Genomic DNA, 27,856 nt, shown 5'->3' with positions numbered 1-27,856 from the left:
AGTAATGGTAGCAAGGCAAATGGTTAATTTCAGGTTGTGAAGGAGCTCTAAATAATTTTTTTTTTCCCCAAAGGCACATCCTACCTGTAACACTGGTAATGGCTACTGCTATTTTGATAGTGTTTAGTTTTTGCTTGTTTTAAGCACAGAATGAAAGCTTGATTCAGGTCCACAATTTCCTTTATTTGGGGACTTTCTTTATAAATTCTGGAAACCCCTAACATATTTTGACTTTTAAAAATGGTATTATCCTTAGCTTATTTCTTCAATTTTAAGACATTAGAATAATCATTCCCTGTAACAGATTTGGAGCTGTGGAGAAAGAAACTATATACATATACATAAATCTTGAGAGCTAAAAAGGACATAGCAGAAGATTAGCATTATATGAGATGCCAGCATCAAATCTGATGGCTGACAACTCCAGTTACTCTAAATTTGAGAATTCTTGATTTTAGGATTTGTGGAGATCTTCTGAGAAGTGTTGAACAGAGCAGCAACTTTCAAGATGCAAAGGTGAATTAGCTACACATCTGAATTTATAAAGCAGATGAAGACAATTAGAAGTTAAATTATTAAATGGGAAGCATGATGTGGATTAGCTATCCAAATAGGAAGGCAAAGATTGAAGGAGATACAATGTTTGTAAAACCTTCTAGGCTAACATAATAAGAATATGAACCCTGTAGATTGTGCTACATTCAAAAAGAGCATGAGGGTAAAAGAATGAGAAAGGAAGGCTACCTTAACAGCATTTGGACTTAAAGAGTCCAAAGATTTAAGAACTTTGGATTCTCATTTTCAAATCACTTTCTTAATTTCTTTTGTAATTTATTTGGGCTGCTGCTATAACAAAAATACTATAAACTGAGTAGCTTAAACAACAAACCTTTATTTCTCAGAGTTCTGGACGCTATGGAGTCCAAAGTTCCAGTGCTGGGCAGATTTAGTATCTGGTGAGAACCACTTCCTGGCTCCTAGTGGACCACCTTTTCTCCATGTCCCCACACAGTAGGATGAGTGGGGCCTCTCTGATAAAGGCACTCCTCCCACCCTTAGAACCCAACCACCTTCCAAAGGTCTTACCTCCACATACCATTACACTGGAGATTAGGTTTCAATATATGAATTTTGAAAGAAAGGTGAACATTCAGTCCAGAGCAAGCACTTAAAGAAAAACAAAGTTGAGTAAAGGCAGAATCACTGACCTCAAGGAACTTCCAGATCAAAATGAGATAAAATTTTCTTCCTCTCCTTGGGCAGCCCCGTTGGCTTAGCAGTTTGGCCCTGCCTTCGCCCCGGGATGTGATCCTAGAGACCCGGGATCGAGTCCCAAGTCGGCTCCCTGCATGGAGCCTGCTTCTCCCTCTGCCTGTGTCTCTGCCTCTCTCTCTCTCTCTCTCTCTCCCTCTCTCTCCCTCTCCCTCTCTCTCTGTCTCTCTCATGAATAAATAGGTAAAATCTTTTTAAAATTTTTCATTTTCTTTCTCTTCTTGTGTAAATATCAGAATCCTTTAAGATTCTGATGAAGTAGTACTTCCTTGGGGAATCCTTACTGTACCTTGCCACCCTTCCACCCTTTTGGAGAACAATTATTCTCCTGCTTATGCTTCTATTCTAGCATTTGTCTCATTGAATCAAGACATAGGTTTTCAAATATTTTCCCTAGATAGACGTGTACTCCTTGAAAGCAGAAACTCTGTCTTGCTCTCTATTGCATCCCGTGAATAAACATAAGTGCTCAACCATATTGGCTTAATGAATAATAAATTCTTAAAAATAGAACACTTGCTAAAGAAGTTAAAAAGGTGCAAACTGAATTATTTATGTATATTGGATGGTACGGGTGAGGGTTTATTTTAAATAAAGCAAAGGAATGAGAAGCAAGAAGAAAGACAAAACTGAATTTGGAGATTCTGTGGGTGAAAGAGGGAGACTCCATGAAGTTTTACTAATTGATTAATTTTGAGGGTAATAACAATAGGAAAAACTTGCCCCTGTTGGAGACTTCATAGCAAGGAAAGGGTGCCCTTCAAATCCTTTGTTAGCCAACCTCCATTTGTTTAGAGCTGGCAAGGGTCTGCACCCAACAATCCAAATTTTCAAGTTGGAGTGTTATCAAAATGACAGCAGTTACAATTTGTATAAAGAATTTATTCAAATTATCAAACTGAAATGAGAAGCAAGCAAGCAGCCAATCCTCTCGTTATTATCACATCCAATTACATGGGACTTTGGAAAGCTTTCTTTCTATCAGGAAGTTCACACTGAGCTTTCTAAAGAGGGCAATTGCGGTTTGCTGCAGTTATCCATTGGATCTCTTGAGTCTAAATTATATGCATAATGCATAAGTTAACTACTGATGTTTCCTCTCCACAAACTCCATTGGGCAGACTTTTCAATTTGTTTTTCAACTCTGATATAAACTGGGCTGATATACAGACCGAAATTTAACAAGACCAAATTGTAGTAATAATGACCCATAATAACTAACATTTGTGTGGCAATTTCTAGTTTGCCTGAATCTTTACATCCATTATCTTTTTTGCTCCTCACAAATATTCAGGGTTGTTGGCTGTCAAGATGCTTTGGATCAGAACCTATTATTATGAGTCTAAGGAAGCTTGGCCATAAGTTTCACTACCATTCTAAAGCCCATTGATAGTGATATGCCTGGCTTTGTATATGGATATTGCTGCCCTTCGGCATCAACATTTTGAAACATCACTTGTCATCTGAAATTTTCAGAGGAGACCTTCTATTCATGTGCTGTCTTCACTTCTCATCTATCACTCACTCTTCAATCCACAATAGCAGGCTTCTCCTCCACCATTTTGCTGAAACTGGTCAGGTCAAGTTTATCAATGATTTTACTTGTCAAACCATAGATGATTTTTCCCTTTATCTTACCAGGTTTCTTGGGCATATTTGTATCTGTTGATGATTAGAGACTTGAAGCATCCACCTTTTTGGCTCCCATGATAATATACTCTCATGTCACTTTGCTCCTCAGATGATTCTTCTCTCACTGTATTCCTGGGCTTTCTCTCTCTACTCATGCCCTCCATACTGGGATTCTCCTAGCATATCCTGCTCTTGTCTCTTTACTTATCTTGTTCTGCACACTGCTTAAAGGTGAGCCTACCAGCTCTTGTGGTTTTAGAATATGCCAAAAGTGGTATATCTCACCCCTATTTCACCCTGAGCTTCAGATTTTATATCAAGTTGTCTACCAGATAGCCAAGAAAATATAGACATCCCAAGAAAATTCACATTCAGTTATTTAACAATGAATTCTTCATCTTGATACCTTCTATTGCCTGTCTCAGGCTGCCTCATTCAGGAATGCCCTTCCCTGGACCTGACTCATGACAGCTCTTGTTCTCATTGATAATTTTCTGGTTGCCTCCCCCACTTAAGTTGTCTTCCTATATGTTCCCATAATGCCATGGGCATACTTCTTATTTAACCTGTTAAATGCTCTTCTCTATACTGGACAGGCAAGGTGATTTTTTTTTTTTTTACTAACATAACACCAGCATCAATAAATAATAGGTTTATATTTATGCTCAACGAATATTGAGCAGATAAATGACTCAGGAAGAAATTGTTCTGGAACGCCTGGGTGGCTCAGTGGTTGAGCATCTGCCTTTGGCTCAGGGCATGATCCCAGGGTCCTGGGAGAGTCTCACAGCCCCCTTCTCCCTCTGCCTATGTCTCTGCCTCTCTCTGTGTGTGTCTTGTGAATAAATAAATTTAAAAAAAGAAAGAAAGAAATTGTTCCAATAAAATATTACTTCTTTAGAGAACTTAAATCCTATTGAGCATAGTAATCATCAGTTGAGGATGTCTTCTCTGTTTCTCTCAATACCCTGAAGAGTACAATACTGGAAGAAGAGAAGTGTTTTCATATCAAACATTTCAGACAAATGTTTTGAAATACACATATTCCATTTCAAAATGTATTCAGCTTTAAGTTCCCTGATTCAAGAGAGAAATGTTTACGTAGTTGTCCGGGGAACTGGCAAGGTGCTCTTTATACATTTACCTTATCCTCATAATGACTTGTTCTGGTTCATGAGCCGAATGCAAAGTGGTACAGAGGCATGGGGGAGGGATTCATCATCATCCTGCTCCAATAGACCAGCTGGCTGTTTCTGTTGTGTGAAAAATACATTAGATGTATTATGTAAAATTGTGTACATAATGATTTTACAAAGTAGAACCTAAAAGTGATTCACAGAAGTTAAGCAATCCCCTATGGTTAATTTGTATGTAGTTTACACAATGGAAAGATCTACATGATGATAACATATGTGAAAAAAGATGATCGTATAATCTAATTGAAATAAACATAATTAGGAATATGCTGTTATTATATCTCAATAGTTTCAAAACACCTGAGTTTTCAGAGCACGTTCTATAACTTCATTTGCAGAGGGAGATTGTACCATCACAGTATCCAGCTTGTGACTATTCTTAGAAAGCCCATTTCCTCCATGTGAATTCCTTTGATGACATATCTTAATTCATATATTTCCCTACTTTAAACTCTACTCATTTGTATCCTTATTTTTAAGTTTCTCAATGTCTGTACTATCCAATATAATAGCCACTAATCACATGTGTCTATTCAAATTAAGTAAAATTAAGTAAAATTTAAAAAGTCAGTTTCTCCATCACACTGGGACACATTTCAAGTTCTCATTTGCCAAAGTGGTGAGTGGCTACTTAAATAGCACTGAAGAACATTTTCATCACCACAAAAATTTCTGTTGGACAATGCTTATTCCAGACCCTAATCTTCTCACCTTGCACCATTATATTGGCTTTTGGAGGGTTTTATTATTGCAGAAAACTTTTTCTACATTTATTCCATCAAGCTCCTTGTGTTTAATTATATATGTATTTTTCACTTCTCAATAAAATATGTGGGGTCAATGAATAACCTTATGGAAACTTAAATGACAATTCTTAAATAATGCTTTTAATTCAGACTGCTCAGCTTTTAAATGACTTGCAGTCATTTTAGGGTTCTGAGAAAAGCTAATAGGTTGCAACATAAGTATTGAAAACCTTTTTGGCAGAAGCTGGCATTGCTTTAAAATTACAAACAAGATAAAAATTTTTAAAGATTTTATTTGAGAGAGAGTGTGTGTGCCTACAAACTGGGAGTGGGGTGGGGGCAGAGGGAGAGGGAAAAGCAACTTTCCTTCTAAGCAGGGAGCCAGACCTTGGACCTGAGAGATCATGAGCTGAGCCCAAGGCAGATGCTTAACTGACTGAGCCACCCAGGCACCCCAAAACAAAACAAATTTTGTAAGAGTTTCATTGTGATAGAATTTCAAATAGTGTAACATTTAGAGAAAGCAGCTCAAGATGAAAATGTTTGAAATGTGACCACAGTTTTGCCACTGAGTTCATTCTATTTTTTCAGGTTTTCCCACATGTACCATGATGATAACCATGAGTGGAAATTATGTTAATCAGCTGCTGGATAATTCAAAGGAAAATGATATGAATTACCTGCAAAATAAACTGAAGCGTCTCTCAGTTTATCTGATCAAGTCTTCAAATCTTGCAGCAGGTGTTCTTTAGGTCAGGGAGCTTCAGAGAAAGGGCTTGGAATAAAAGAAGTGAGTGGCCCTGTGTTTTCCCTGGACTGCCAAGCACTTGTAATGGTGTTACAGCTCCATATTGAGCAGGCTTTCTGGCAGCAGCTTCCTAAAAGCCCTTCTTTACAGTAAAATGGATCTTTACTGACTCCTAAGATCCTTTTATTTCATGTTGTGTTTGTGCCTACTCACTGAAGGGAAGGGATGAAAAGACAACTCCATTAGGATTCTGGGACCTCCCTTTTTGAGGCTGCCAGGATCCTCTTCAGGGGCTTTCCAGGTGGTATGAGTTCCTAATGGTTGGCTGGGCTCATTTTCCTTATACAACCTCCTTTGAACTTTGACATATCCTCTGGGGATCTTTCTGAACAAACCAGTTAAATTTCACTGGCCTCATCAGCCCACTGCTACTCAGGAAGGAACTCTTTGGGGAGTTCAGAATGTTCTACTTTTCTAGGAAGTGAGAAGTATCACTCTCTGTATGAAAATTGAATTAGCCATTTTCTACATTCCTCTTTCCTGGGTTCAGGTACTGATGCACCTTCCTGAAATAGGCACCAGGCTTCTCCCCGGCCTCACTAGAGATCTTGGGTCTGTCTGCCTGAATCACTCCAAGAGGGTAGGAAGGCCAGAGTTGCCTTATTTTTTTCTCATTCATGTTAACACATTGCAAATGCCAAATATGATTACAGTTACAATGCTAATATTTCCTTTTGTGGTTTCAAGGCACACAGTCATATTAATAGCCACTTGGCTCTTGACTGTCTGAGAGTCCTACTTCCATCCACATACCACTGCTGGAACTAGTATGAGTTCACAGAGTGCAAACTGCCTCCTGTGCTGCTCCACTCATTCAGATTCCAAATTAACAAATGAGGAATGTGTGGTGACTGACAATTCTGGCCAAAATCTCAGTGGTCTCAAGGCAAAAAGAAATTCTCTCCGGTGATTAAACTCATTAGGGAATATAATCTTGTTGAGTACAGTAGTCCCCCCCCCTTATCCCAAGGGTTATTTCCAAGAACCCCTATCGATGCCTGAAACTGCAGATAGTACTGAACCCTATAGATACTATGGTTTTTTCCTATATACCTTTGATGAAGTTTCATTTGTAAATTATATTTTAAAGTTTATAAATTTAGTAATTTATAAATAAGGCATAGTTAGAAGTTAACAATGACTAATAAAACTGAATAATGATACAGTATACTGTAATAAGTGTTATGTGAATGTGATTGCTCTCTCTCAAGGTAGCTTATTTTACCATCCTTACCCTTCTTGTGATGGTGTGAGATAAAATGCCTATGTGCGGAGGTGAAGTGAGGTGAGTGACATAGGCATTGTGACATTAGCATTAAGTTACTATTGACCTTCAGATGATATCTCAAAAGGAGGATCATCTACTTCCAGATGAAACTGACCGGAAGTAACTGAAACCTCGAGAAGGGAAACTATGGATAAGGAAGGACTGTTGTGCTCCGAATGTATCCAAAACCAATTTTTACACTACTTAAATCTAGACCATTTTTCTGGTTCCTGTTTCTGGAAATATAAGTTACTCTATTGTTCGGGGGGGGGGCAATATTGTAGGAATAAACATATATTATTTTTAAAATTTTAATTCTGGGATAATATAACATACAGTGTTATATCAGTTTCAGGTGTACAATACAGTGAGTCAACAATACTATACTCAGTGTTCATCATGCTAAGTGTACTCTTAAACCCCTTCACCTATTTGCCCATCCTCCCACCCACCTCCGCTCTGGCAACAATCAGTTCTCTATATTTAAGGGTCTTTTTTGTTTGTTTCTTTGTTTTGTTTCTTAAATCCACAAATGAGTGAAATCATATGGTATTGTATTTCATAGACTTTTTTCACTTAACATTATACCCTCTAGATCCATCCATGTCATTGCAAATGCCAAGATTTCATTCTTTTTTATGGCTGAGTTATATATTCCATTGTTTAGATATACCACTTCGTTACAGATTCACCAATTGATGGACACATAATTTGGCTATTGTAAATACTGTGGCAGTAAACATAGGGATGTGTGTAACCCTTTGAATTAGTGTTCTTATATTTCTTTTAGTAAGTAACCAGTAGGGTGATTACTGGATCACAGGGTAATTCTATTTTTAACTTTTTGAGGTCCCTCCATACTATTTTCCACAGTGGCTGCACCAGTTTGCCTTCCCACCAACAGTGCAAGAGGGTTCCTTTTTCTTTACATCCTTACCAACACTTGTTTCTTGTGTTTTTGATTTTAGCAATTCTGACAGGTGTAAGTTTTGATTTTTGATTATAGTTTTGATTTTCATTTCCCTGATGATGAGTGACGTTGAGGATCTTTTCATGTGCCTGTTGGCCATCTGTAGGTCCTCTTTGGAGAAACATCTACATGTCTTCTGACCATTTTTAATTAGATTATTTTGTTGTTGAGTTGTGTAAGTTCTTCATATATTTTGGATACTAACCCTTTATTGGACATGTTATTTGCAAATATCTTCTCCCATTCAGTAGGCTGTCTTGTCTTTTAGTTTTGTTTTGTTTCCTTCACTGCACAGAAGCTTTTTATTTGGATGTAGTCCCAATAGTTTATTTTTGCTTTTATTTCCCTTGCCTCAGGAGATATATCTAGAAAAACATTGCTATGCTAATGTCAGAATAATTACTGACAAAAAAAAATTACTGCCTATGCTTTCTTCTAGGATTTTTATGGTTTCAAGTCTCACATTTAGGTCTTGAATTCATTTTGAGTTTATTTTTGCATATGTTGTTAGAAAGTGGTCCAGTTTTCCCAATACTATTTGTTAAAGAGACTTTTCCCATTGTATCTTCTTGCCTCTTTTGTCAAAGATTAATTGACCATATAACCATGGGTGTATGTCTAGCTAACTGTCTTACTGATTTATGTGCCTTGTGTGTGTATGCGTGTGTGTGTGCGCACGTGTGCCAGTACCATAGTGTTCGGGTTACTGTAGCTTTGTAGTGTATCTTGATACCTGGTATTGTGAGACATTTAGTTTTGTTCTTCTTTTCAAAATTGCTTTGACTACTAATGGACTTTTTGGTTCCATACAAATTTTAGAAGTAGATGTTCCAGTTCTGTGGAAAATGCTATTGGCATTTTGATAAGGATTCCATTAAAACTGTAGATCACTTTGAGTATGGACAGTTTAACAATATTTGTCATCTCAATTCGTGGACATGGAATATCTTTCCATTCTTTTGTGTCATTCAATTTTTTTCATGAATGTTTTAAAGTTTTCAGAAAATGAGTCCTTTATGTCCTTGATTACATTTATTCATAAATATTTCACTTTTTGGTACAGTTGTAAATGAGACTGTTTTCTTAGTTTTCTGCTACTTCATTATTAGTCTCTAGAAATGGAACAAATTTCTGTATATTGATTTTGTATCCTGCAACCTTACGGAATTCATTTGTCACTTCTAGCAGTTTTTTGATGGCGTCTCCAGGATTGCCTAATATGTATATTAGGTCATCTGAAAATAGTCATAGTTTTGCTCCTTCCTTACCAATTTGGATGTTTTTATTTTCCGTGATTGATTAAAATAATCAATATTTTAATCGATATCTACAGCTATGATATCCATTACTGTGTTGAATAAAAGTAGTGAAAGTGGACATCCTTGTTTTTTTCCTGACCTTAGAGAAAAACCTCTCAGTTTTTCACCATGAAGTGTAACATTAGCTGTAGGTTTTTCATATATGGCCTTTATTATGTTGAGGCATGTTCCCTCTCAGCCTACTTTGTTGTACATTGTCAAATGCTTTCTTCATCTATTGAAATGATCATATGGTTTTATCCTGACTCTTGTTGATGTGATATATCACAATGATTGATATGTAAGTATTGAACCACCCTCACCACCCTGGAATCAATCACCACGTGATTGTGATGAATGATTTTTTTAAAAATATATTGTTGAATTCAGTTTGATAATATTTTGTGGAGGATTTTTTACATCTATGTTTATCAGAAATACTGGCCTATAGTTTTATTGTTTTGTAGTGTCTTTATCTGGTTTTGGTATCACAGGGTAGTGCTAGCCTGGAAGGTTTCCTTTCTCTTCTATTTTTTTTTAGAATAGTTTGAGATGAATAGGTATTGATTCTTCATTAAATGTTTGGCATAATTCACCTGTGAAGCTGTCTGGTCCTGGACTTTTGTTTATTGGGAGTTTTTTTTATTACTGATTCAGTTTCATTGCGGGTAATTGGTGTTTTCTTTTTCTTTCTTTTTTTTTTAAAGATTTATTTATGATAGAGAGAGAGAGAGAGAGAGAGAGAGAGAGAGGCAGAGACACAGGAGGAGGGAGAAGCAGGCTCCATACCGGGAGCACAATGTGGGACTCCATCCCGGGACTCCAGGATCGCGACCTGGGCCAAAGGCAGGCGCCAAACCGCTGAGCCACCCAGGGATCCCCCTAATTGGTGTTTTCAAATACCTATTTGTTTCTGATTCAGTTTAGGAATTTATCCATTTCTTCTATGTTGTCAAATTTGTTGGCATATAATTTTGCATAATATTCTCTTATTATCCTTTGTATTTCCGTGGTGTCAGTTGTTATTTCTCTTCTTTCACTTCTGATTTTGAGTCCTCTAATCGAGGAGTCCACCTCAGGTTTATTAGTTTTGTTGATATTTTCAAAGAACCAGCTTCTGGTTTCATTAATTCATCCTATTGTTTTTCCAGTTTCTATTTTGTTTATTTCTATTCTAGAATTTATTATTTTGTTCCTTCTATGGTATGGGTTTTGCTCTTTTTCTAGCTCCTTTAGGTGTAAGGTTAGGTTGGTTGGTTGAGATGTTTCTTGCTTCTTGAGGTAGGCCTGTGTAGCTATAAAACTCTCCTAGAACAGCTTTTGCTGCATCTCAATGATTTTGGACTATTGTGTTTTCATTTTCTTTTTTTTTTTTTTTTTAAAGATTTTATTTATTTATTCATGATAGTCACAGAGAGAGAGAGAGAGGCAGAGACGCAGGCAGAGGGAGAAGCAGGCTCCATGCACCGGGAGCCCGACGTGGGATTCGATCCCGGGTCTCCAGGATCGCGCCCTGGGCCAAAGGCAGGCGCCAAACCGCTGCGCCACCCAGGGATCCCATTGTGTTTTCATTTTCATTGTCTTGATGTATTTTTCAATTTCTCCTTTGATTTCTTGGTTGATTGATTTATTGTTTAGTAATATGTTATTTAACCTCCATGTATTTGTGTTCTTTCCAGATTTTTTCTTGTGGTTGATTTCTAGTTCCATGACATTGTAGTTAGGAAAGATAGATGATATAACTTTGATCTTTTTTAATTTGTTGAGATTTGTTTTGTGGCCTAAATGTGATCTATTCTGGAGAATGTTCTGCATGTGCTATTTTAGGATGGAATGTTTTGAATATATCTGTCAGATCCATCTGGTCCAATGTGTCATTCAAAGCCACTCTCCTTGTTGATTTTTCTTTTGGGATGATCTAACCATTGATGTAAGTAGGGTATTAAACACCCCTACTATTACTGTGTTACTATTGGTGACTTTCTTTGTTTATTATTAGCAGCTTTATATATTTGGATACTCCCACATTTGGTACATAAGTATTTACAATTGTGTCTTTCTGTTGGATATTCTTATGATTATATAATGTCCTTCTTTGTCTGTTGTTACAGTCTTTGTTTCTATTTTGTCTGATACAAGTTTTGCTACCCCAGCTTTCTTTTCACTCCCATTTGCATAATAAATACTTTACCAGCATCCCTTCACTTTCAATCTCCATGTGTCTTTAGATCTGAAATGAGTCTCTTGTAGGCCCCATATAGTTGGGTCTTATTTTTTTTTATCCATTCTGTCAACCTATGTCTTTTTTAGTGGAGCATTTAGTCCATATACATTCTAAGTTATTATTGATACATACATATATATTGCCATTTTATTACTTGTTTTATGGTTGCTTTTCTAGTTCTCAGTTCCTTTTTTCTCTTGCTCTCTTCTCTCATGGTTTACTGGCTACTTTAGTGATATAACTGAATTCCTTTCTCTTTTAGTTTTTTTTTTAATTTATTATTGGTTTTTGATTTGTCATTACCATTAGGTTTATAAATAACATCTTATGCATATAGCAGTCTATATTAGGATGATGGTCACATAAGTTTGAGCCCATCCTAAGAGCACTAAATTTATACCCTCCCCCAAACATTTTAGATATATGGTGTCATACTTTATATCTTTATATATTTTGAATTCCTTGACTGATTTTTTAGGTATACTTTTACTGCTTTTGTGCTTCCTATCTTCCTTACTCCTAACGTATGATTTTTCCTTGCCACTCAGAGTCCCCCTTAACATTTCTTGTAGGGCTGGTTTGGTGGTCATGAATTCTTTTAATTTTTGTTTGCTTGGGAAATTCTTTCTTTCTCTTCTTATTAGAAGCCTTTCTGGATAGAGTATTTTTTCCCTTTCAGAACTTTGAATATATCATGTCACTCCCTTCTGGCCTGCAGAGTTTCTGCTGTAAAATAAGGTGATGGCCTTAAAGGTTTTCCCTTGTAAATGTAACTGTTTTCTCTTGCTGCTTTTATTTATTTTTTTTTAAGATTTTACTTATTCATGAGAGACAGAGAGAGAGGGTGGGGGGGCAGAAGGAAAAGGAGGCTCCATGCAGGGAGCCCAACATGAGACCTGATCCTGGGTCTCCAGGATCACGCCCTGGGCTGAAGGTGGCACTAAACCACTGAGCCACCCAGGCTGCCCTCTTGATGCTTTTAGAATTCTCTCTTTGTCACTACTGTTTGCCACGTTAAATACTAGGTGTCTTGGTGTAGACCTCCTTGGATTGATTTTATTGGGGGCTCTCTGTGCCTCCTTGATCTGGATTTTTGTTTCCTTCACCTGATTCAGGATGTTTTCAGCTGTTTCTTCAAATACATCATATGCCCCCTTTTTACTCTCTTCTACTTCTGGGAAACCTATAATGTGAATGCTATTATGTTCAATGGTGTTGCTGAATTCCCTTAATCTATTTTCATTTTTTATTACTCTTTTTTTTTTCTCTTTCCCATTCAGCTTGATTTCTTTCCATTATTTTGTCCTCCTGGTCATGAATTTGTTCTTCTGCTTTTTATAGTTTATTCTACTGAGTGTGTTTAATTCAGTTAACTGAGTTTTTCTTCTCTTATTGGTTCTTCTTTATGTTCGCCCTTTGTTGAGGGTCTCACTGAGGTCCTCCATTCTGGTTTTCAAGTCCAGTGAATATCTTTATGACCATTACTTTAAATTCTCTGTCAGGCATATTATTTATATCTTTTTCATTTAGCTCTCTTGCTGTGATTTTGTCCTTTTGTTCATTTGGGACTTATTCCTCCATATCCTTATTTTGGCTAACTCTCTGTGACCATTTCTGTGTGTTAGGAAAGTCAGCTACATCTCTTGTTCTTAAAAGCAATGGCCTTATGGAGAAGAGGTACTGTAGCGTCCTATAGTCAGTGTCCCCTGGAGAACCTGGTGCTTTGGAGTTGTTTCCTATATGTGTTGTGTACACCTAACTATGTGGCTGAGCCCCATTTGCATTCATTCCAGTCACCTACCATGGCTCTTTCTGCCTGTTGTAGGCAGGGTTTGGTCCTTGTGTTAATAGCCCAGTTTGGGGCTGCCTTTGGCTTAAGTTAAGTCAGACCAAGCATTGCCAAATCTGTGGTAGCACCAAACTGCAGGGCCGTCTCCCTATATTCTCCTCTGTAAAGCTTTTGTTGGTGGACAGGGCCCACAGTCAGACCAGACATCTGTCCCCAGCCCACTGTTATGATTGCAGTTGAATTGGTGTGGTTGGTTAGTTATCTTCCCCTCTCCCTGAGGCAGGAGTCACTTTTGAGTGTTTCTGTACCCTGTGAGGCTTATGTCACCTCTTTGGATGGTCTCCTGCCAAACTCATATTGGATAGGGCATGTCCACAGGAGAATGTGGGGGCAAAGTGCCATGGTGCCAGTAAGGTCTGCACTAGTTTAGTGTGGGAGGGGACCCATAGCCCTGTGGGAAAATTCCTGCCCAGACTGAGATGGAAGGGGTAGGGCATGCTGTTGGCAGGCTAGGTGGAAAGTTCCCACTGTCCTGGTTCCCACAGGGGTCCATGTCACCATAAAACAAGGTGAGTCTAGGATCTTCCTAGATTGCCATCTTCTCTAGAAGTCAGTCATGTTTTCTAAATAATTTGTTCTTAAAAATATATTTATAAACAGTTTATCCAAAATTGTGAGAGATGTCATACTGTTTATTTTTTGTGTGATCTTTCAAGGAAAACCATGTTTTGTGTTTATAATATACCCACCTCTTTCATATCCTCATTATCCACAAGACATCCTTCTCTTACCACTCTAATTATGATCTCCCATGATTTTCTTCTATTTTGTGTAAAATATTAATTTGATTTGTATATAACTTAAAAAACATTGGGAAAAGGACATTAATATCCACAGATATCCATCAACCCTGTCTGCCCTCATATACAAGAAAGTACTTCATCTATGTTCAAAAAACGGTCGTGCTTAACTTTTAAATTTCTTGACATTAACAAATCAAAGCACATGTTTGATTAAAAAAAAACAAATCACTGAGAGAAGGCAGGCAAAGGTACCCTAACATCAAACACAGTTTCTTAAAGTTATTTTTTTAAGTGAAGTATAATAGCCACATAACATTATATCAGTTTCATGTGTACCACGTTATTCAATATTAGTATACATTGCAAAATGATCATCACAAGAAATATAGTTAGCATATACCACCATACATAATTATAAAACTTTTTTCTTTGTGATAAGAACTATTAAGGTCTACTATCGTAACAGCATTCAAATATGCAGTATATATAATGAACTATGATCACCCTGATGTACATTATATCACCATGACTTATTTATAATTGGAAACTTGTACCTTTTGACTCCCTTAGCCTATTTTGCCCACCCCCCCCCCCGCCCCCACAACCACCTCTGGTAGCCACTAGTCTATTCTCTGTATCTGAGCTTAGTTTGATTTTTTTTTTGTTAAGATTACACATGTAAGTAAGACTTGTATTCCTTGGCACAACTTATTTCACTTAGTATACAGCTCTCAGGGCCCATCCATATTGTTGCAAATGGCAAGGTTTATTTAAATAAAAATTGTATATTACATTTTCTTTATCCACTTACCTATCAGAGGACACATAGGTTGTTTCCATATTTTGGCTTTCATAAATAATGCAGCAATGAAGATGTGGATGCATATATGTTTGAGTTAATGTTTTCATTTTCTTGGGATGAATACCCAGAAGTGAAATTGCTAGAATATATGGTAATTCTATTCTTAATATTTTGAGGACCCCCATAATGTTTTCCACAGTGGATGCATCAATTTCTATTACCACCAAGAGTGTACATGGGGCCCTTTACTCCACAACCTTACCAAAACTTGTTATTTCTAGTCTTTTAGATAGTGCCTGTTCTAACTCATGTGACAGGGTATCTCACTGTGGTTTTGATTTGCATTTCCCTGATGATTAATGTTGTTGAGCATGTTTTCATGTGTCTGTTGGCCATCTGTATGTCTTCTTTAGAAAAATGTCTATTCAGATCTTCCACTTATATTTTAATCAGATTTTTTTTTTGTCTTTTTGGATGTTAAGTTCTTATATTTTTGGTATTAACCCTCATCAGATATATGACTTGCAAATATTTTCTCCAATTCAGTAGCTTGCCATTTCTTTTTCTGGGCAGTTTCCTTTGCTGTGCAGCAGCTTTTTAGTTTTATTTAGTCATATTTGTTTATTTTTGCTTTTGTAACTTTTGCTTTTGGTGACAGATTTAAAAATCATCACCAAGACTGGTGTCCAAGGACTTTATGGCCTATGTTTTCTTCTAGGGATATTATGGTTTCAGATCTTATGTTTAAGTCTTTAACTCATTTTGAGTTCATTTCTGTGTATGGTGTAAGATAGTGTCCAGTTTATCCATCACCATTAATTGAAGAGACAGTCTTTCCTCATTCCATATTCTTGGCACCTTTTTGATAAAATAATGAACCATATTTGCATGGATTTACTTCTGGGCTCTCAATTCTGTTCCATCAATCTATGCATCAACCTTTATGCCAATACTATTCTGTTGATTGCTATCACTGTGTAAACATAGTTTGAAATCAGGGAACATGATGCCTCCAGCTTTTTTCCTTCTTTCTCAAGATTGCTTTGCCTATTCAGGGTCTTTTTGTTGTACTACACAAATTTTAGAGTTGTGTGTTTTATTTCCATAAAAATGCCATTGAAATTTTGATATGGATTGCATTGAATCTGTAGATTTCTTTGAGTAGTGTGGAAATTCAACAATATTAATTTTTTCCGGTCCATGGGTATAGAATATCTTATTATTAGGGTTGGCTTCAATTTCTTTCATCAATGTCTTATAATTTTCAGACTATAGGTCTTTCACTTCTTTGGTCAGATTCATTCCTAAGTATTTTATTCTTTTTGATGAAAATTTAAATGGAATTGTTATTAATTTTCTGATAGTTCATTAACGTACAGAAGTACAGATTTTTGTATATTGATTTTGTATACTATAATGTTACTAAATTTGTTTAAAGACTCCACCAAAATCTATTATAATAGAGTTTATATATAATATATAATATGTCATCTGCAAATAATGGAAGCTTTATTTTTTTTTCTAATTGGATCACTTTTCTTTTTATTACCTACTTTCTCTGGCTGGGAATTCAAAAACTATGTTGAATAAAAGTGGTGAGAAGAGGCATCCTTTTCTTGTTCCTGGTCTTAGAGGAAAAGCTTTTAACTTTTTGTGGTTAAGTATGATGGTAATTGTGAATTTGTAATATATGGTCTTTATTATATTGAGGTAAGTTTCCTCTATATATTTTCTGTGTAAGCTTTTATCATAATTGAATGTCTAATTTTGTCAAATGCGTTTCTGAATCTATTAAGATAGGATTTGTATCCTTCATTTTGTTAATGTGGTATATCACATTGAATTGCAGATTTTGAACCATCCTTAGATCACTAGAATAAATCCCACTGGGTGATAGTGAATGATACTTTTAATGTATTCAGTTAGGTTTGCAAATATTTTGTTTAGAATTTTTGCATTTATATTCATCAGGGATATTGGCCTGTAATTTTGTGTCATCCTTGTCTGGTTTTAGTATCAGGATAATGATTGCTTTGAATAAAATGTGTTTAGAAGTGCTCCCTTATTTTTTGGAGGAGTTTGAGGAGTGATATTAATTTTAATATTAATATTCTAATAATAATTAATTCTAATTTGAGTTTTCTTCTTTATTAGCCTGGTCAAAGATTGTCACTTTTGTCTATCTTTTTGAAGAACCAGGGCTTGGTTTCATTGATATTTTCTATTGCCTTTTCAGTTTTTATTTCAATTCTGATCTTCCTTGTATTCACTTTGAGCAGTTGTTCCTTTTTTTCTACTTCTTTGCAGTGAAAGGTGCTTAAAATTTTTCATTTCATGAGGAAGGCATTTATTGTTGTGAACTTCTCTCTTAGAATTGCTTTTACTAAAAAAAATAAAAATAAAAATAAAAATAAAAAAAGAATTGCTTTTGCTGGGGTGCCTGGGTGGCTCAGTTGGTTAAGCAACTGACTCTTGGTTTCAGCTCAGGTTGTGAGATCAATCCCTCCCATCTGGCTCCATACTAAGCTTGGAGCCTGTTTGGGAATCTCTTCTCTCCCTTTGCCCCTCCTACTCCTGCCATGCTTTCTCTCTCATTCTCTTGCTCTCTTACTCTTTCACTCTAATATAAATAAACAAGTAAATAATTTTATTTTATTTATTTTCTTTTTTTTAATTTATTATTTATGATAGTCACAGAGAGAGAGAGAGAGGCAGAGACATAGGCAGAGGGAGAAGCAGGCTCCATGCACCGGGAGCCCAATGTGGGATTCGATCCCCGGTCTCCAGGATCGTGCCCTGGGCCAAAGGCAGGCGCCAAACCGCTGCGCCACCCAGGGATCCCCAAGTAAATAATTTTTAAAAAGAACTGCTTTTGCTGCATCCCTTAATCTTTGATATGTTGTATTTCCATTTACTTATGTCTCAAGGTATTTTTTTTTCTTTTGCAATTTTTTCTTGGCCCATTCATTATTTAGTAGTATTGGTTGTTTCATGTCCATGATTTGTGAGTTTTGTACTTTTCTTATATTTGATTTCTAGTTCATACCATCAGAAAAGGTGCTTGAAAGGATTTCAGTCCTCTTAAGTTTATTAAACTTGTTTTGTGACCTAAAATGAACTATCCTGGAAACTGTTTCGTGTGTACTTGAGAAGAATATGTAGCCTGATGTCATTTGATAGAATGTTCTGTGTATGTCTGTTAAGCCCATCTGGTCTAATCTGGTTTAATGTGATAAGAATGCTGTTTCCTTTTAATTTTCTGTCTTGAATCTGTATTTTTACCCCCAGGGTTTATTGATTAAAATGATAGTAAGGAGAAACTTTTATCAATTCACATGGGCCACTGTTTCCTTCATGTATTTTTTCTTTGTTTTTGAATAATTGTAAATTGAATATGGGCATTCTTTTTTATGAGATATATTGGACATATAACATTGTTTAACTTTGAGGTATACTACTTATTGATTTATTTATATATTGCAATATGGTTATCATTGTAGTGTTAACTAACACTTCTATCATGTCTTATAATTATTATTTTTTTGTGGTGGTGGCAATAATTAAGATCTAGTCTCTTAGCAATTTTGAAGTTGATAATATAGCATTCTTATCTATAATGACTAAGCTGTGCATTAGATCTCCAGGACTTATTTGTCTACTTGTTCTTAGTTTGTACCCTTAACATATCCCTAACGTCTGCACCTCCGAAACCCCTGGAAACCATCATTATAGAATATGGTTTTTAAATCTTTAAACCATCATTATAGAATATGGTTTTTAAATCATTAACATATATAAGGGATATTCTAGAGTATTTTTCTTTTTCTGTCTGACATGTCACTTAGAATAACATATTCAATGAAATGGCAGGATCTCCTTTTACATGGCTAAATATTGCATTTTATTTATATGCCACCACTTCTTTATCCATCCATCCATCGACAGACACTTACGTTGTTTCCATATTTGGCTATCATGAATAATCTTTCAATAAACATGTCAATGTGTATACTTCTTCAACATCCTATCTTACTTCCTTTAGATATATACTTGAAAGTGGTTTGCTGGAAGTGATTTGGTTGTTTTAATTCTTTGAGGAACCATACTGTTTTAATTATCATAGCTTTGTGGTATAGTTTGAAATAAAGTGCAATGCCTACAGCTTTATTCTTTCTCAAGATTACTCTGATTATTGGGAGTCTTTTCATGGTTCTATCCAAGTTTTAATATTATTAGCTCTGTAAAAAATGCCATTGTAATTTTGATAGGAATTGCATTGAATCTATAGATGGTTTTGGGTAACATGGACATTAACAATGTTAACTCTTCTGATCCATGAACATGGATATCTTTACATTTGTTTGCATCTTCAACTTTTTTCATCAAAGTCTTCTTGTTTTCATTGTACAAATATTTTGTTGTTATAAATGGGATAGTTTTATTTATTGTCAGATGTTTTGTTAGTGTATGGAAACACAACTGATTTCTTGTTGATTTTATATGTTACAACTTTACTGAATTTGATTAGTTCAACAGTTTTTTGAGTCTTCAAGATTTTCTATATATAAGGTCATATTATCTGCAAATAAGGACAGTTTATAGCTTCCTTCTCATTTGTATACTTTTTTTTTTTTTTTGGTCTTGCCTAATGGCTCTTACTAGAACTTCCAACAATATGTTGAATAAGAATAATAAGCGTAGGCAACCTTGTCTTGTTCCTGATGTTAGTGGAATATCTTTTTTACTATTCACCATTGAGTATAATGTTAAATGTGGGTTTGTTCAATAAGGACTTTTATTATGTTATGTTCTTTCTATCCTCATTTTGAAGAGGGTTTTTATCATGAAAGGATGTTGTATTTTGTCAAATACTTTTTCTGCATCTTGAGATAATCATGTGATCTTTTTTCTTTCTATTAATGTGATGTATTACATTTATTGATTTGCATATGTTGAACTATCATTACATTCCAGGGATAAAGCTCATGTGGGCATGATATACAATCCTTTTTTTTTTTTTTTATCTCTTTATCTTTTATTTGCACTAACACGGTGGGGGCCCTGTCCCCCGGAAAGCTGGCATCCGCAGGCCGCTCTTCCCGTGGTTCACGGCCGCCGCTGCACACCTGGCCGCACACGAGCCCCCCCCCCCCACACCCATATACAATCCTTTTAAAGGGCTGCTAAATTTGGTTCACTAATATTTTGTTGAGAATTTTGAATTTTCATTAATTTTTTGCTCTCTAATTTTCTGGTAGTGTCCTAATCTGGCTGTGGTATCAGAGTAACTCTTGCCTGTAGTAAAATGAGTCTTGAGGTGTTCCCTTCTCTTCAATTATTTGAAAGCATTTGGGACGGATTTGCATTAACTCTTCTTCAAATGTGGTAGAACTTGCCTGTGAAGCCATCTGGTCCTGGGGTTTTATGTTTTGTAGGTTTTTGATTACTGATTTAATCTCCTTACTCATTACTGACCTATTTAGATTTTCTAGTCTCCCTGTTCCAGTCTTGGTGCATTGTTTGTTTTTAGAAATGTATTAATTTCTTCTGGGTTGTCTAGTTTTTTTTGTATTATATTGTTCAGAGGAGTCTGTTATGATTCTATGTTTTCCTGTCATATCAGTTTTAATTTTCCTTCCATTTCTGATTTTAAAGATTTGTCAATTTATACATACATACATATATATATATGTGTGTGTGTGTGTGTATATATATATATATTTTCCCACACCCCCCCCCAAAAAAAAACAGCTCTTGGCCTTTTTGTTTCCTTCTGCTAACTCTGGATTTAATTTTTTTTTTCTTTTTCTAGTTCCTTGATGTGTAAAGTTTGGTGGTTTATTTGTGATCTATTTTCTTAATAATATACACATATCATCATAAACTTCCCATAAAAGAATGTCTTTTACAGCATCCCATAGGTTTTGATTTATTTCCATTTTTTTGATTTCTTCTTTGACCCATTGTTCAGAAGTTTGTATTACATTTACACATTTATAATTTTTTGAACTTTCCTCTTGATTTCTAATTTCATACTATACGATACCTCATTTGATTTCAGTCTTCTTAAATATGCTAAGATTTGTTTTATGTCCTATAATATGATCTGTCCCGGAGAATATTTCATGTGCAATTGAAAAGAATGTGCATTCCATTGCTATTGGATAGGATGTTCTATATATGTCTGTTAGGTCCATTAGGTCTAATTTATGGTTCAAGTCCAATGTAACCTTATTGATTTTCTATCAGGATGACCTATCTATTGCTGAAATTAGGGTATTAAAGACCTCTATTATTACAATTTTGTCTCTTTCTCTCCAGATTTATTAATATTTGCTCAATATATTTACATTCACTAATGTTGGTATTTACATATTTATAAATTCTATCTTCTTCATGAATTGGCCCCTATATCATTATACAGTGACCTTTATTGTTTCCTGTTACCATTTTTGGCAAAAGTCTATTTTATCTGGTGTTAAGAATGGCTAACTACACTTTCTTTTCCATTTGCATTGAATTTTTTTTTCATGCCTTCATTTTCAATCCTTAAAATTCACTTGAGTCTTCGAAGCATCCTATAATTGGGTCCTTTTTTTAAAAATTCATCCAGTAATTCTATGCTTTTGATTAGTGAATTATAATGATTACATTTAGTTATTATTGATGTATCTGAACTTGCTAATGTCATTTTATTAATTGCTTTCCAGTTGTTTTATATCGCCATTTTTTTCTTTTTCTGTTTCTGCCTACCTTTGTAAATTGACGATTTTCTGTGGTGGTTAGCTCCATTTAACCCTTTTTTTCCTCTGTAGTAATCTACTCTAGGTCTTTCTTAAGGCTTACATAAAACATCTCAGTTAAAGAGCTCATTTTTGAGCTGATAGCAACTTAAATGCAATTGCCTACAAAATCTTCACTTTATTATTCTTATTTCATTTTTTTGATGTCACTATATTTTGTATTCATTAGAGTTGCTATAATTATTGTTAGTGGTAAGTGGTTAACACACTATCTTATAGACTTTTCTAAATCTGTATTTATCTTTACTAATGTGTTGTATACTTTCATGTTGCTGATTAAGCTGAAAAAAAAAGGCTAATTTTAGCATTTCTTTCATGGCAAATCTATCTGCGATTAACTCCCTTAGGTCTTTTGAGATTTTAAAATTTTTCCTTCAATATCTGAAGGATAATTTTGCCATATGGAGTATTTCTTGCTTGGTAATTCTTTTCTTCAGTACTTTCCTAGCCTGTAAGATTTCTGCTGAAAAATCTTATGATAGCCTAGTGGAGGGTTCCTTTGTAAGTTGAAATCATTTTTTCCCTGGCTGATTTTAGAATTCTTTTATATTTCCAAGTTATAAGTTATCTTAGATCATTTCTTTTTACATTGAGATAATAGGTTGTGATATTTCATGAACTTGGATGCCCAAGTTTTCCCCCTGCTTTGGGAACCTCTCAGCTATTATTTAAATTTTCTATGCCCTACTCCTTTTTTTTCCCTCTGGCATATTAATTATTCCAATATTTGTTCTTTTGATGAAATTTCATAAATCACTTTCTTCATTCTTTATTTTTTCTGCTCAGATTGGGTTATTTTAAAATTCCTGTCCTTTAATTTTTATTTAAGTATTCTATTTGTTCTATTCCACTATAGATGTTCTCTATTGCAATTTTCATTTCATTCACTGAATTCTTCAGGTCCAGAATTTATTGATTCATTTTTAATGATTTATGTCTCTTTGGTAAGTATATCATTTTGTTCATAATTTTTTTCCTGCATTCAAAGAATGGTCTTTCTGGGTTTTCTTGAAATTCATTGAATTTCTTCTAAATAGCTATTTGAATTCTTTATCAGCAGTAACAATGACCAAGCTGAGTCAGGGTTGTATTTTTATATTGTAATACAATATTGCAGTTATAGGTATAAATTTTATGACTGGTACTTCTAACTCTGGAGGTGTCATTAGTTCACCTATGTCTTACTTCATGAGCCATCAGAATTTCTGCTATGGTTATTGTTATCCTAAATTTTTTAATCACTATGGTATTAACATTTTGTGTAGGTGTGTTCAATATCCTGAATTCAAAGTAATTTGGCACACAATCTTAATTAGTTTCAGGTGTACAACATAGTGACTCAATAACTGTTGTGTTCACCATAATTGCAGCTACCATCTGTCACTGTACTCAAATTTTAAAAATAATTATTGAAAACAAAACAAAAAACACAGAAGAGAATCTAAATAAAATTCAAGGTCAAATTTCATTTCCCTTGAATAGAAATAATTTTACTATTGAGCATATGGAACAAAAAGCAACTCTTATTAAATCTTTATTATAAAATAAATGCCTACCTTACAAATAAACATGTTTTATATAACCATGTCAAAAATTAAAATGATTTAGACTATGACAGTTGAAATTATGAGGGTTATGGAGAAGATGGTGGAATAGGAGGATCCTAAACTCACTTCATCCCACAGATGCAACTAGATAACATTCACATCAATGTAAATAACCCATAAAATGACCCTACGACTGATAGACAAACTCCACAACTAACTGTATAGAAAAGGCCACATTGAAGAGGTTGGGGAGGGCAGAGATGTGGTGGGGAGCTAAACCCTGCAGATATGGCCAGCGGAGGGGAAAGGAATCACTAGTGTTGAGAAGGGTGAGAAACAGACTATCACACTGCGAGCCTGCACAGGGAAGACAACTCCCCATAGCATTCGGCTTTGAAAACCAGGATTGAATTTCAGGAGTTCTTACAACCAGCAAGACATAAAGCTTGAAACTCTAAAAAGCAGCAGATTTGGCTCTGAAAGATATTGGAGGGTGATAGGAAGCTGAGTCCCTGCCCCTTAGGGCTGGCACAAAAAGAAGCTGAGGAAATACAGCTTAGAAGAAGTAGTTTGAAAAACAACTGGGGCATACCAGAGGGCCAGTTAGTTACTAATCTTGTTAGGTCCCTGAGGGACTTCTCCAGGAACAAATGAACTGGCAAGCACCATTTCCCTCCCTTGCCCCCAGCATAATCACACATTCACCAGCAGTAACCAGTGCTGCACAGGCATTCACTATCTAAATTGCTTATACTGTGCGCCCCCACCTCAACCTCCCCCCACCAGCTAGTCCTGCCTCAGTCCTGGCCCTACAAGCCTCTCCACCAGAAGACCACAGCAAACCTTACCAACACTGCCTCTCCCAAACTCCTGCAAAAGTCACATGTACCTTAAGACTGTATACCTTGCCCATGTTTTGCAGAACAGCCACAGCCAGCTCAATCTCAGCAGTGGCTCTGTGTTCCCTGTGGAAGGTGCCACCTTGTTAAAAGTATGTGCCTTGCTCACTACGTTCAAGAACAAGAGACATAACTGACTTTCCTTACACACAGGAACAGATACAGAGTTAGGAAAAAGAGGAGAAAGAGGAATATGCCTCAAATGAAAGAATAGGACAAAATCACAGCAAGGGACCTAAGCTAGTAGAATAAAAGTAATATGCATGATTAGAGAATTTAAGGTAATGATCATAAAGATATTCACTTTTGAAAAAGATATTCTTTTTTGAAAAAGAGTGGATAACATTGGTGAGACACAACACAGAGATAAAAAAACAAACCCTTCTGAAATGAAGAACACAATAAATAAAATAAAGAATACACTTGATTGAATAAATAGCAGGCTATAAGAAGCAGAAAAATGAATTAATGACCTGGGAGACAATGGAAAATAATCAAGCTCAGCATGTCAGAGAAAAAAAAAAAAAGTTATACAAAATGAGAATAGATTTAGGGAAATCAGTGACTCCATCAAGCATAGTAACATTTGCATGATAGGTTTCCCAAAAGTAGAAAGAGAAAAGGGGACAGAAAATGTATTTGAAGAAATAACAGCTGAAAACTTCCCTGATGTGGGGAAGGAAACAGATCTCCCAACAAAATCAACCCAACAAGGTCCACACCAAGACACATGGTAATTATAATGGCAAAAAGTAGTGATAGAAAATAAAATTTAAAAGCATCAAGACAAAAGATGAGTTACATACAAGGGAAACCACATATAAGGGAAACTCCATAAGACTATCATCAGAAACTTTGAATATATCATGGTACTCCCTTTTTGCCTACAAAGTGTTGAATAAGAAAAATAAGTCAAGGATGCTCTATCCACCAGGGCTATCATTCAGAACAGGAGACACAAAGAATTTCACAGACAAAAACTAAAGGAGTTCATGACCACTGAACCAGCCCTACAAGAAATATTAAAGGACTCTTTGAGTGGAAGGGAAAGACCATAATGAGAGCATAAAAAGTAGAAAGCACAAAAGCAGAAGAAAGAAAAAGAGAAAGAAGAAAGAAAGAAGAAAGAAAGAAAGAAAGAAAAAAGAAAGAAAGAAAGAAAGAAAGAAAGAAGAAAGAAAGAAAGAAAGAAAGAAAGAAAGAAAGAAAGAAAGAAAGAAAGAAAGAAAGAAAAAAGATTATCTGTAAAGATCAGTGAAGGGATTCACAAAATAAAAGGATATAAAATATGACAACATACACATAAAACGTGGGCGGGATGGAAGTAAAGAATGATTTAACCTTAAGTGGCCAGAAACTTTCTATAGACCGCTCTATGTAGGAGATGTTATATATAAACTTAATGGTAACCACAAATCAAAAATCAGTAATAGATATGCAAAGAATAGAGAAAGGAGTCCAAGTATATCACTAAAGAAAGCCAGCAAACCATGAAAGAGAGCAAGAAAGAATCAGAAAAATTATAAAAACAACCACAAACCAAGTAACAAAATAGCAATCTATCAATAATTACTTTGAATGTAAAAGGACTAAACACCCCAATCAAAGGAGAATGACAGTAGATTAAAAAGCAAGACCCATCTATATGCTGCCTGCAAGAGACTCTAGAAGACTGAAAGACACATGCAGATTGAAAGTGAGAGGGTGGAGAAACATTTATCATGCAAATGATGTCAAAAGAAAGCTTAGATAGCAATACTACTCTGGAACAAAATAGACTTTAAAACTTTCCATTAAAAAGTGAATAGGGGGATCCCTGGGTGGCGCAGCGGTTTGGCGCCTGCCTTTGGCCCAGGGCGCGATCCTGGAGACCCGGGATCGAATCCCACGTCAGGCTCCCGGTGCATGGAGCCTGCTTCTCCCTCCTCCTGTGTCTCTGCCTCTTTCTCTCTCTATGTCTATCATGAATAAATAAATAAATCTTTAAAAAAAAAAAGTGAATAGTAGGGATCCCTGGGTGGCGCAGCGGTTTAGTGCCTGCCTTTGGCCCAGGGTGGGATCCTGGAGATCCGGGATCGAATCCCACGTAGGGCTCCCGGTGCATGGAGCCTGCTTCTCCCTCTGCCTGTGTCTCTGTCTCTCTCTCTGTCTCTCTCTCACTGTGTGCCTATCATAAATAAATAAAAAAAAATTTTAAAAAGTGAATAGCAAACATAAAGGAACTAATCAGTAGTAATAAAAATGATCCTAGAAAACAAAAAAATGATCCTGGGAGGCTTTAACACCAACTTAAGTCTATGGAAAGATCAAAACAGAAAATCAATAAGGAAAGAGTGGCTTTTTAAAAGTTTTTATTTTAATTCCAGTTAACATAAAGTGTTATATTAATTTCAGATGTACAATATAGTGATTCATCAATTCCAAAAATCACCCAGTGCTCATCACAAGTGCCCTCCTTAATCCCCATCACGTATGTAATCCATGCATCCACCACCTCCCATCTATAGTAACCATCAATTCTCTCCAATTAAGAGTTTCTTGATTTGTTTCTCTTATTTTCCCCTTTGTTTTGTTTATTAAATTCCATGTATGAATGAAATCATATGGTATATGTCTTTCTCTGACCTGCACTTAGCATTATTTTCTTTAGCTCCATCCCTGTTGTGGCAAATGGCAAGATTTCATTCTTTTTGTGGTATTCTATTGTATAATTATACATCTTTTTTATCCATCAGCTGATGGACACTTGGGCTGCTTCCATACCTTGGCAATTGTAAATACTGCTATCAACATAGTGTTAGTGTTTTTGTATTCTTTGGGTAAACACCTAGTAGTGTGATTGCTGGATCATAAATTATATTTTTAACTTTTTGAGGAACTTCCACAGTGGCTATACACTTTGTCTTCTCACTAGCAGTGCAAGAGGGTTCCTTTTTTCCACATCCTTGCCAACAGCTGTTGTTTCTTGTATTGTTCTTAGCTATTCTGACAGATGTGAGGTGATATCTCATTGTAGTTTTGATTTGCATAGGAAACAATGGCTTTGAATGACATATTGGACCAGATGTATTTAAGAGTATATTGAGAACCTTCCATCCTAAAACAGTAGAATACACATTCTTTTCAAGTGCACATGGAACATTCTCCAGAATAGATCAAATTAGACCACAAAAGAAGTCTAAAAGAAAAATAAAAAAGTCTCAACAAAAAAAATGAATCATACCATGCATGTTTTCTGACTACAAGACTATGAAACTAGCAATTAACTTCAGGGGAACAATCTAGGAAGACCACAAATATATGGAGGTTTAAATAGCATGCTGCTTAAAAATGAGTGGGTCAACCAAGAAATGAAAGAAGAAATAAAAAATTACATAGAGATAAAGAAAATGAAATCACAATGGTCCAAGTCCTTGAGATGCAGCAAAAGTGATTCTAACAGGGACATTTACAGCAATATGAGCCTACCTCAAGAAGGAAGAATAATCTCAGACAACCTAATCGTATACCAAAAGGAGCTAAAAAAAGAACAAAACACAATACTAGCAGAAGGAAGGCAATAATAAAGATAAATAAATGATACAGAAACTAATAAAATAAAATAAAATAAAATAAAATAAAATAAAAACACTAGAACTGGTCAATAAAACCAAGAGCTGGTTCTTTGAAAAGATCAACAGAATAGATAAATAAGCCTCTAACCAGATTCATTTAAAAAAAAAAAAAGCCACCTCAAAATCACAAATTAAAGAGAAATAACTAACACCACAGAAATATGAACAACTGTAAGAAAATATTAT

At 35.5% G+C, this 27,856-nt stretch overlaps 1 protein-coding gene across 15 annotated transcripts in view; it reads left to right on the top strand.

Annotated features, from left to right (window-relative positions):
* Positions 1 to 27,856, top strand: part of NOL4 (nucleolar protein 4) — a 521,978-nt gene that overhangs the window by 475,234 nt on the left and 18,888 nt on the right. The window contains exon 11 of one of the 15 annotated variants that reach the window (XM_072829189.1): positions 5,438 to 5,645. The exons of the other annotated variants lie outside the window; for them this stretch is intronic. Within the exon in view, the coding sequence (XP_072685290.1) occupies positions 5,438 to 5,598 (161 nt within the window). The 3' untranslated portion in view covers positions 5,599 to 5,645. Of the gene's footprint in view, positions 1 to 5,437; positions 5,646 to 27,856 lie in introns of those variants that run through there. 15 annotated transcript variants of the gene reach the window in all.

This window comes from Canis lupus, chromosome 6, assembly GCF_048164855.1.
Source record: "Canis lupus baileyi chromosome 6, mCanLup2.hap1, whole genome shotgun sequence".
NCBI lineage: Eukaryota > Metazoa > Chordata > Mammalia > Carnivora > Canidae > Canis > Canis lupus.
The sequence above is the reverse complement of the archived record's forward strand: the minus strand, read 5'-3'. Positions and strand labels throughout refer to the sequence as shown.